The following is an 11935-nucleotide window of genomic DNA, read 5'->3' as shown; positions in this document are numbered from 1 at the left end:
AGCAGCTTTACATAGCACGTGCTTTACCTCCAAAGAGATTGCTAGATGTGCTCTGCGCTCCCTTGCTCCAGAAACCTTGTGGAAAAAAACGCCAGCACAGTTTGTAAGACCACAGGATGTTTGTTTTGTAGGGAGACAGGAGGTCTCTTCCTTCCCTCGGGACTGCCCCGCAGTCAGCTGTGGAGGAGCCGAGTGTAATTCTGTGCTTCTGCCTGTTTTCCAACCCTTCCCTTAAATTACTAAGCAAATTTGCTTGCGTTGGTCTAGACCAGAATTGTTCCTATCTGAGAACTTCTTACAGTCCCTAACAATGATTCATGACTTCGTATAAACGGTAATTAGCAGGAGATAGTTATGCTTATGAAACCTTCTAGTGTGCAAATATAAATATCTCCTGGTAAAAAACTTAATTTAAGGGGGAAATGAAGACATTCTTATGGCTAATGCCTCAAAATAAAAGCTGCTTTCTTTATTTCAAAGTCTGCTCTGCTTTAAGAGTCATCATTTAAGTTGGTGTTAGTGGAGAACTGGATTGCAGCATGGCCGTGGGACTCCTCCCAGGAATGCAGGTGTCATCTGGAGCACGCTATGATCAAAGTAATAAATTACAGGCTTGCTAGGACGCAGCAGAAGACAGAGTGGATGCGTGGAAGGAATCACAGCGCAGAGATAACAGATTGAATTGCGCTCGCTTCCTGCCCCATCGCCGTGCCAGGATACCCTCCTGTGGCAGCCAGGCTGATTTACTGGGAGGAATCTGGCCCATTGAAGAGCTCAGCAGTGCTGTAAAATTGTACTTAAAACCAGCAGTAGGTGGTGAAGAAGCTGTAGTGTGTTGAAAAAGACCCTCGATACGTATGAACAGCAACGTCTAATTCCTGCTCTGAAGGACTGTAATGTCTGGACAAATTTACTAGAAAATACCTCAGAGGGATAAATACTGCTGACAGCCGGCTCTACATGGCTCCCAGATGGACATGTCCTGTCTGCTTCTCTCGCTTCATGGTTTCGTGTCCTGAGCCTGCTGACAGCCTCCTCTTGGGGCCCAGACCTTTAAAAGTGTGTTTTGTCACGGTCTATCAAGCTGCTGCTACACTCGGGTCACCACAACTCTGCTCTTTCCTTTACGCTCTTCTTCGTGTTGACTCAGGGCCTCATCCTCCCTTCTTGCTGCCCTTCGAGCTTCGTTCAGTCACTGCCTTCCCCACCCCAGTTCTTAACTCGGGCTTCCTACCTTCTGGAAACACCAGCCCTAACCCAGCCCGGGAGTTGGGTCTTGCATCTCCCCGTCGTGCTGTCCTGCCCGGCAGCGGTCACACGCAGCGTGCCCCTCCGGCGGGGCGGCAGGGCTGAGTCTTGGAGGACACGAGCCCATCCGTGCGTAGCATCCTATCTATTCACTGCAGGACTGGTGTAGTTTTCCAGCTTAGCAAATTCTCATACGTTTCTTTAACAGCCCTTGGGTTTGCAGACAGTTATCACTGAGTCAGTGTTCGTAGGAACGTCACATCGAGCACAACCAGCCTTCCTTGACTCTCGCACTGCAGCTTGTGGGTGTTTTGGGTGTTTGACACAGTGTTGTCTCATAGTCTGAATCGAAGCGCATACCTTGGCGTCTGTGTGCAATGAGTCAGTCCCAGCATTGCCACGGCCTGGGCATGAGGGAGGGATTCTTGCGGAGTGCTTGGCTTTCCTCCCGCATCCCCATCCGTGGCCGTGCATGAGCCGTCCTTTGCTGGGCTGCGATTGCGCCGGAGTTGGAGGGGAGCCTGCCTTGGATTTCCTGCCTTCCTGTTGAATCAGTCCCCCGTGGGGGAGGCATTTTCCTTCCTAACGGAGGTTATGGTCCGTCCCACTGTGTACCATGTACTGGTTTGTACCATATTTGGGGGAGAGCATCACGGCGTTGCTCCGCGCTGAGGTTGTGTATCTGCTACTTGCAGCTCTCTGCTGTCTGTCTGTTCCAGGTGTTTACTGATGGTGTAACTCCTTGGAGTATCTCCAGTCACTGCAGCGCCCTGTGTTTGATAAGGGAACTTAATGGGCTTGACAGGATCAAAGCGTTTTCATGGTAAAATGATTATAGCTTAATTTTCTGAAAGTGGATTTTCTGGTTTTTTTCTCATTGTCCCTCTTGAAGCAAACCCAGGCTGTTGAAATGTATTCTTCTGCAGGAAACAGGAGGGGGAAGCAAGGATATCAAGGTGCTTTAAAAACCCCCCCAACACACCGCTACCTTTTCTGACTGTGGTATGGCCAGTGGAATCGTTTAGAAAGCAGAATTATTTGACTTCTCTGATTCACTATAAAAATATATCTCCCTGCAGATACGGTTTTCCTAGGAAAACAGGTCTAACAGTGTGTCTGTTTGCTGTTCTGCGTTCTGCCCACATACATGATCTTACCTCTTCCAAAGAATACAGTAGTACTGGTATTCATAAATAACCACCCAGAGGGCCTTTACCAGTGGTGATCTGACCAACGCATCGAGGACGCCAGATTGTCTGTGGGTGAATAGTGGCACTTTCACCACAAAAGCTTAGAAAATAAATGGTAGTTGTTATTGTTTGTAGGGTTGGGGATTTGGGGTTTTTCTTAAGCATTTCCTCACTGGGAAATATATTTTGGACCTGTCCCAATCCACACTTGACTTCCGTACATTTTCTGGTGTCAATCATATAAATTCTTCACTGGTTTACTGGCACACATTATACTGGATTTCCAGACCAAACAAGCAATAGGGTTAAAGGCGTATTTTGGTGTGATTGCATCTATATGGCAGCCCCTTGCTAGTGAGTATTACAAGCGTAAAGAGAGAACTGCGCTCCCAGGTGACCTGATAGTGTAGAAAACACTTGGCCTGGGATTTCCCCCTCCGAAGCCCTGCTGCGTTCGCCTGTGCAGAAGAGGGATTCAGCCGTGAGTGGGGGGAGCAGGCGGGGGCTGATGCTGAGTAATGAAGAGCAGTTTCATGGCACAAGGGACTGGATGCGATAGCGCCGTGTTTCCTGTCCCCATAGCGATGGTTCGCGTGCAGTGCTGTGACCTCACTCAACAAACTCACTAGATGGAAAATAACCCTTCAAAAACCAAAATTTTCACAACTTATTGTCCTGGGTTTGTGCCAGCACAGTTATGTGTGGGGCTGCCAGCACAGACAGGGGGTGGCACGTTGGAGGGAGGGGGCACAGCTACCTGGAGCATCGCTGCCCCAGACTCTTGAATCGTGGTCTGAAGGGGAGGGTTTGCAGGAGCAATTGCAATAAAATTCCCTGATGTACTTGGACTTGCCTGATACTTACTGAGTATTACACATCTAATGCGCTGCAGTGTATAGAAAACTTTGGCAGTTGGTTTTTACTCACCTGCGATGCTCAGATTTTAGGAATTTCTTTTCTGGAGGTGTCTCAGGGATCCTAAAAATGTAGAAAGCTCATTATGTGAAGTATTCTTGCTGCTGTGCTCTTGTTTAAAGAGTGACAGGCAGGAGAGAGGGTAACAGAAAAGGCACAGCCTTGTACTCAGATAAGAAGAGAAATGATTAAAAATACTGTGAACGGAAGTACGTATCTCATTCTTAAATACCATGTCTTCTAAATCTCACCCTGCCTGGCTCTCTGTGCTGCACATTCAGGTGATTTCATTTATAGGATAATTAAGGGATTTACCTTTTAAAAGTCTTGGGTCTGTTTTCAGATGTAACCATTCCAGCAGTTAGGCATGAGCCAAAGGATTTACAAGCAGCAAACAGCCTACGTGAGCAGCATTTGCCGGAGGGAGGGAGAGGGGGATGTGTGCCATGGCAGGCAGGAGCTGGGGGCTTGGGGCAGGCGGGGGGACGGCTCTGGGATGAGGGCGTCCTGCCTATGTGGCAGAAGCTCTGCATTAAAGAGCTGGCCATATCTGTCCTCTGACGCATGAGGAACGCACATGTCAAGAAACAATGCAAATTAGAAAATCAGAGTGCGTGGGTTAACCAGATGGCTTTTATCAGCAAAAATGAACCTGATTTTCCCTCCCCCTCTCTCTTTCTCCTCCAGAAGCCCTTCAGAGGCCAGTAGTGTCGGACTTTGAGCCCCAGGGTCTGAGTGAAGCAGCTCGCTGGAACTCCAAGGAAAACCTTCTGTCCTGTCCTAGTGAAAATGACCCCCATCTCTTTGTTGCACTGTATGATTTTGTGGCGAGTGGGGACAACACTCTCAGCATAACTAAAGGTAAGGCAGCTGGGCAGAGCGGTACTGGGAGTGTGTGAGAAGGCGTAGAGAGAAAAGTCACTGTGGAATAACTTGAGTTAGGCACTAAACCCTATGGAATTTTTTTTACTGTGGGAATTCTTCTTAAACAAATACAAATATTTCATGACATCATAACCTTTTAAAAGGTTAAAACTGTCTGAAGTTTTTGTGTTGGGCAAGAAACTGCCAAAACTAAGGTCTCCATTAGAAGCAAAAATTTGAACTGAGAAATTAAACTAAACTTATTTTGGAGGCTGGCCTCTATTGTTTTCATAATTCTCCAAAACACAGTCCGTGTACAACAAATGACTGTACAGATACACTGTTTTCTTATTCTGTCCTTCTGTGTGTGTACTCCAAGTCACATCTGCTTACCTTACTGATTGAAATTAATTTTTTTATTGTTTATCCATCCCTATTATCTTTTAGCCCCGTTGAGCCAACTCAGTTCAAATAAAATTTGTTGGATTCATTTTTTAAGCTCAAGCAGTGTCAGAGGTGGGGCAGAACTGCACGAGAGCCTAACAAACTCCTGAAGCGTGCGTGTGACTTTATTTGGCTTTGAGGGGTCCACTCAAGCTTAAAGAAACACACATGCTCTCTGCTCAGTCAGATACCTGTTCTTGCAGGAGATTATTTAATGATCTATTAGCCAGAAAGAACTTCTCTTTGTCCTCAGCTCCCAGGTTTGCCATGTCTAAATGTATTTTCTTCTTGTGCTAAGGTGAAAAGCTCCGTGTCCTGGGCTACAATCATAACGGGGAATGGTGTGAAGCCCAAACGAAGAATGGACAAGGCTGGGTACCCAGCAATTACATCACCCCAGTGAACAGTTTGGAGAAGCATTCCTGGTATCACGGACCAGTGTCACGTAACGCTGCCGAGTACCTTCTGAGCAGCGGTATCAATGGCAGCTTTCTTGTGCGAGAGAGTGAGAGCAGTCCAGGACAGAGATCTATTTCACTGCGATACGAAGGAAGGGTGTACCACTACAGAATAAACACTGCATCCGACGGAAAGGTAGGCAGCAGGCTATCCAAACCATGAAAGAAAACCTTAGCAGTGTACTTTGTCCACTGACTGTACAAGGTCAAGTAGTAGCAATTGAATTGAGCAGTTCTGAACCCTGATCACAATGTTCATCTGTAGTTACAATGGGCTGTGACTGTCACGTCTGTGAAAAAGCAGGTTTACTCCTTTAGCAAACTTCTGGTGAGGTGTAATACAGCTCAGTAGCGAAACACTTCAAGGTAGGAGATGCTAGAGTTATGTTGGAGCTGCATGTACTAGATATTGGTAATAAGATATTCTGAGGATGAATTCTTGTCCCATATGTTCAAAAGATACTCGCTTCGGCTGCCAAATCAGAAAAGTCAGTGCCTGTTGCTAATAATCCTGTAAATATTAGGGACAGAATGCTTTCTGAGCTATTCTGCAGTATTTTTAACTACTGTTTTAATTTCTCTACAGTATTTCAGCGTGATCATTGGAGACGGGTAGGCACTTTCACTTTTATATGGGCCCAGTCTCTAGTTTCTTCATTATTTTTTTCCCTAGATCGTTATGTGCTGTAGCAGTGTTGCAATGCCGTGCTTTGTGGATGCTGCAGAGAAATGTTCGCATAAAAGTGTAGTTTTCCACAGATTTTTGTTTGAATTTCATGGAAACATTTCTACTGGCATTGGATTTTGGAAAATCTTGTTTTTGACGAATCTATTTTAAGCAGTGTCTCTTTAGATCCTGTGCAGAAGTTGAAGTGTAGGTCTGGAGCGCGGTTGCTGAGGCTCTTCTTGCCAGCATCTAGTAGATGACAGATTCTGTGCCATTAAAATACTTCAAAAGAAAAAAATAGGAAAAAATCAAGTATAGTAGTGGCCTACCATGGCCAATTTTCCTTTTTCCTGTGAGAGCTTTATTATTCTTACAGCAATATTGACAGCAAAATCTTTAATAGGAAAACATAGGGAACCAGTACGTAGTGTTTCCTATTTATCAGACTCATCACTCTAAAACCTGTAATAAAATAAGCATACTTTATTCAGTAATGAAATACGTTTTGTCTGCTTTAACAAACAGATCATAATTGAGACAATTCTGGCCATGTTATTTAAGGCAACGTATTTCCAAGTTGCAGTATTTTGATTCTTCCTTTCTCCTCCTGCATAGACACACTCGTGGTCAAAATCGGCACTGGGGAGTGCTGACGTGCAGCATACTTGGAGGACTACATGGCAATCTGGAATATTATTCCTCCTCCTGTCTCTGTAGTTGATATTCCTTCAATTCACATTGATGCTGGCAGATGAGCAATGTTCACATGTGAACATTTTGAACCCGGGCCTCCTTCAGTTGCTGTAAATAAGCATGTGTCCATGATGCGATAGCACATGTTCTCCATTTTAGCTGTAAAAGGGTTTGGCATATGAAGGCTTTCATCCCAGCGGAGCTGTTTTTAACCCCAAAACAGTTCTGCAGAGCTACAATAATCTGTCCAGGTCTGTATTAGCCAGGTTAACTGTTCATTTTCCATGAAGTTGCTTGAATTGGTGTCTTTGAGAAAGGTGCAGGTCAGCACAACTCACTAAAGCAGATCTGCAGCTGATGGTGGTTGGAAATAAAAAAATCGAGAAGCAGCAGTCACCGAGAGCTGTGGCTCCCGGGCTTTGGCTCTTCGTGCAGAGCGGAGAGGTAGCCACAGTCCTCCCTGTTGCCGTGCCGAGGGCCACCATCCCTGCAGAAGGGGTGGTTTGCTATGTCCACGCATCAGGTGCTGCAGTTTGCAGCCTGGTCTGTTAAACCCCATCGGTTTCAATTTGTGTTAATGAGCCGGGCAGTGAATTGTCACAGCGCAGCGGGAGACGTGCTGCCCGCTCTGCTGCCGGGCCGGGGGATGCTGCGCTCTTCCAGCACCCTGTCCCTGGCTGTCAAAGCTAAGGAGCTAGGAAGAGAAACAGCTAATATCCCTGCTTTTCTCTCTGCGAAATGGAGACTGCTGGAGCAGGTCCCCCGCTCTGAGCTGCTCGTGTCGCACTCTATTACCCGTTTCGCAGCAGAGCGTGGCTCTGCCAAAGGAAAGCTCTTACCTTCAACTCCCTGAGCACCTGGGGCCTTCCCAGCCTGCTGTATCATTAGTCAGCCTGTCCGGGGAGTTTAATATCTGCAAGTGCTGTAGTAAGGATGAATGGCTTTGGTGGGATCATATCCTGTGACTGAAAGAACACGCTATCGGGAGAAAGAGGTATCAGAGAAACGTGGAGAAACCAACCGCTGGTCGGTGCCGAGGTATGCTGTGCATCGCACAGCCTTACCCAGGCTTTTAGTCAGGGGAAAATTGAAGGGACTGTGAAGAGATCGCAAGCGTGTATGTCTTAATTTTAGCACCAATCATACTGGATGCATTGGGGTTCAACAACTTTAAAAAAATAAAATCCTCAGGGAATTTTTTTCTTGATTTCTGAGTTTAATGGGTCGTGTTCTTCTGGACCAGCTTTTAATGTTTTGTTTTAGGGAAGGCGTTAAAAGTGACCTGCCTTGATTTGGCTGGCACAATGCAGCTAGTCATCTGGCAAACCGCTTCCGTGGTCCGGAGGACTTGGTTTTCCTGACTTGATAGTACTTGAGGCAAAGCCTCCTGTAGAGTAACCCAACTGAACAGACAGCATTGTCCAGCCAGTTCTTCAAATCCTCCTATCTTCAGCATTAAGGACATAGGACGCATGTCCTGTTGCAGTCTCTTGGAGCCTCCAGTGGCTGAACTGGATGCAGGCTTGCTCCTTTATCATGGACCTTCATGGATTTTTTGTGTGGATGTTCAGTTTTATCTGCTGACTGGGGAGGGGGAACCCCATCAGGTTAAGGATGCGCTGGAGGTTAGCGTGGACCAGTTTAACCACCCTTATAAAATATAGTAGCGAGGAAAAAGAGTTGTGGTCTCTTTTGGCCACACAAGTTGCAGATGTGTGGCTAACTTGTACAAGCAGACCCCCCTTGGAACAAGACCGGTGTTACACTTTGACCGACGATACACAAAAATTGCCCAAATAATGCGTCAACAACATAGCTGGGAAGCAAACTCTGAGTCCCTGTGCAGCCTCGCACGCTGCAGAAACGCTGAGCCCGTTACCTCTGTCCGAGTACCGTTAGCAGCAGCAGCTGGCGGTTTTCTTGGGGGAAATTATCCAGCAAGCAGCTTGAGTGAAGGCTTGGTAACCGGGGTCAGCGGAGAAGGGAGGTTGCAGTGGATAGTCAGAGCGTGTATGAGGCTCGCTGGGCTGCATCGGCAGCATGCCGTTCATAGCTGCTCCTTGCTTCATCTTGTGATACATGCTTCACATTCCAGATGAAGATTTAAACACAGCAAAACTGATTTCCAGTAGTGCTGGTGGGAAGTAAGGCCTTCCGAAGTCAGTGTTGAGGTGTAGTCACCGAGAGGTTACAAAAACTCTGCCTACAGAATGAGCACATTTAGTGGGTGGAGGTGGTTTCTTTTTAATGTAAATGGAAAACTTCATGTGTGTTAAGGCATGGAGTGTTGTCCTGTAGCCTGGGCAGGGTGATCCTGAGTTCTCTTCCCCATCCTGCTACAGGTTTGCTGTGAAACCTTTGACCTTCCTTCTCCATCTTTAACAAGATTATATAATCCGTCACACAAAATACAGATATCTCTTAATTTCCATGAGATTTGAGATAATGAGATACAAGCTAGCAAAAGCACGGTCAGCTTCCTTCTCCATACTTCTATAATACCTCCGAGTGATCCTGGAGTTCAGCATAATTTTTTACATCCACACTTTTGCATCTGAGTCCTCAGTGTAACATGTGAACTGCTCGTACCACTGCTAGCATGACAAGTTGTTCCCAAACGGGTATGGCTTGTTTTAAACTGTGGTTGTGCTGGCATATGCTTGGTGGTCCAAGCCATGCAACTGTAAAAGCCGCTCTTATGTTGTCACTTGTCTGTTCTCAAAACATCTGTTTTTAAGGTGATTTCACCTCTTTGACCATGAAAAGTGGGGTTTTTTTTGTTTGTGGGGTTTTTTTGTGGTTGGTTTGTTTGTTTGGGTTTTTTTTAATGGTAGTGTTGAAATGAGATTTAGTCCGGTTACTTTACCAAAAGAATATCCGACTCATTTTGGTAGAGGGTTGAGAACATGCTCGCCAGGAGGATGCCTTTATTTTCTGGAGATAAAAGTTTCCATAGGAGTTTTTTTTTATCAACAACTGTAGCAAAAGAAAAACAAGAATGAAGGGAAAGTAGATTTCTCCAGCCCAGGGTGTAAACCCCTCCACTCTGAATGCCCTTGCACATCCAGAAGTGTACGTGTTGTCACCAGAGTAGTTGATAGCATGGTTTTAGCTCACGGGGCTTACAGACAGGTTGGCCACGGTGCATCTTCTGCCACTCCCCCAAGCCCAGGTGCTATTGCCACCAGAACAAATGCCATTTTAACCAAGGGTTGTGATTTCCCAACAGCGGGAAGGAAGGTTTCTACAGCATAGTTGCCTCTTTTGGATGCCAAATGCTATATAACATTTACTTCCCAGAAACCTTACAGGAAACATCATTCTGTTACAAAGGTCGTAGCTTGAAAGCCAACAGCCACCCTGTACCTTGCAGTAGCCTGACCTGCCGGTGACTGATCTGCGGGGTTGTTCGCGTCTGTGTGTCTTCCCCTTTCTGGGTTACACGGTGTGCCTGAGCTGAGCATTTTGCCTTTCTGCAGCTCTTTCAAATGAGTCCATGCCATGCATAGATTGGCAGGTTTTGCCAGTTCTGACCGTAATGGTTATCACACATACATAAGCATGTGGCTCATCCTCATAAACTGAAGTGGGGATTTGGACAAGCAGGACGCTGAGGAGGTGAGGTGCTTTCATCTGTCACTCTGACTTACTTAGGTGATGTGGCTGCTCTTTTCACTCACCTTTTCTTATATGTAGTACATGTGCTTTCATATGCTCAGGATGTTTGGTCTTCTCCAGTGTCTCTCGTTCTCATTTCAGGTTTATACAGTAAACAGATACCTGTAAAGGAGGAAGCATCCCTTACGGGCATTGCCGGTCTCCAATCCAAAGGCTTTACTCAAGTTTGAGGGTGGTTTCGTCCCTCCCTGCAAACATGTTTTGTTTTTTTTTTCTCTTGCAAATGCGTCTCCCTGTTCTGTGGGACGTATTCGCTCATTGCTGGAGCTTCACAGATGCATTTTCTTTTTCCATCCAAAAGTTCTGTTTAGGTGGAAGAAGCAGAATTTGACCCTAAGTCTGGGATTTTTGGATGCCTGGCAGCCCCATCAACTTCCCAGCCTCCCAAAATCCCAGACAGATGGCCACTCCACATGCACAAACTTTTGAGAGCATATCCAGTGAGGCAGAAGCATTTGGGAAGTTTGTTCATAGGTATCGGCATGTAATGTGCGCAGTAGGACCAGTGCATCGCACTCATTTCACAGTGCGTGGACTGGACAGAAAACTGTTTGGCTAACACGGTTCTGCTCTTCCTGCGAGGTTGTGCCTTGACAGACCTTGGTCCTTGGTGAGAAACGGAGCTCCTTCATCATCTGTGTGCTGCATCCAGCATAGGCTGTTGCACTTCGATACAAAGATTCCTTCCTCTCCTTCAGGTGTTATCAGCATCACTTTTTTAAAAATTAAATTTCTAGCTTTTGTCACCTTGCCCAGCACAAGACTGGGCTTGAGTGTGGAAACTGGAGATACAAAGCTCTGGTGGTAGGGAGTTACTTGTCCGTTATCTTTAGTGGGCTTTTAGGCTTAAAATGGATCTTCTGTATAAATGTTAAAAAAAGTAACAAATATGGGTTATCGTGCCTCACAGCAGGCTTTCTTTCAGTGGTAATGATTTTACTTCTATGTTATTGATTGGTGCCCATCACAGGAACAGAGCAGATCAGCTGCCTAACTTCATGCAAAATACTCTGCAGAAGCTTGGGCCAAAAGCAGGGAAGCCACCAGTTTGCTAGAGACACTTCAAGGAGAATTTAGGCAGGTGAAAATGTCATAAACCAAATAGTAGTAGTGGGATCAACAACCCCCTGCTCCCCAGGCAGTGTCCCACAATCTTCACTGACCAGCCTTTTGAAGGAAGACATTTCAAGCAACCGCATGCCACTCGAATGCTATTTGCAGTCATTCCTTCCATATTGGTTCAGCAAAGCGCGTGTATTTCCTCCTGAAACCGTGCATTTCCCATGTAAGCGTTGGTTGTTCTCAGCTGAGAGCTAGTTACAGTGCTTGTGGAGCTCCTGGTACTGCAGCTGGAGTAGAAGCAACGCGACACTTTGCTTTCACAGTTTTATAATGTAGTTTCGATGTATGAATGCTCTGGGGTGCGTAATGCGAACGAGCTTTCTCTTTCTCTTTGGTCCCTAGCTGTATGTCTCTTCAGAGAGCCGCTTCAACACCTTGGCAGAGTTGGTCCATCATCATTCAACTGTCGCAGATGGGCTCATCACCACTTTGCACTACCCGGCGCCCAAACGCAATAAGCCCACTATTTATGGCGTGTCTCCCAACTACGACAAATGGGAGATAGAGCGAACTGACATCACGATGAAGCACAAGCTTGGTGGAGGGCAGTATGGAGAGGTGTATGAAGGAGTCTGGAAGAAGTACAACCTTACGGTGGCTGTGAAGACTCTAAAGGTAGGACTGGAATCTCTGAGCGTTCCCATTAATCTCCTTTC

The 11935-nt window shown here is 46.1% G+C and overlaps 1 protein-coding gene across 2 annotated transcripts in view; it reads left to right on the top strand.

Moving 5' to 3' along the window:
- ABL1 (ABL proto-oncogene 1, non-receptor tyrosine kinase) overlaps positions 1 to 11935 on the top strand; it is a 31529-nt gene that overhangs the window by 5087 nt on the left and 14507 nt on the right. The window contains exons 2-4 of one of the 2 annotated variants that reach the window (XM_009886223.1): positions 4041 to 4214; positions 4960 to 5255; positions 11622 to 11894. In XM_009886223.1, the coding sequence (XP_009884525.1) occupies positions 4041 to 4214; positions 4960 to 5255; positions 11622 to 11894 (743 nt within the window). The remainder of the gene's footprint in view (positions 1 to 4040; positions 4215 to 4959; positions 5256 to 11621; positions 11895 to 11935) is intronic. The other variant, XM_009886224.1, reaches the window with a different exon arrangement.

Source organism: Charadrius vociferus, unplaced genomic scaffold, assembly GCF_000708025.1.
Source record: "Charadrius vociferus isolate BGI_N301 unplaced genomic scaffold, ASM70802v2 scaffold2185, whole genome shotgun sequence".
Lineage (NCBI taxonomy): Eukaryota > Metazoa > Chordata > Aves > Charadriiformes > Charadriidae > Charadrius > Charadrius vociferus.
Note: the sequence above shows the minus strand (reverse complement) of the source record. Positions and strands in the feature narration are given on the sequence as shown.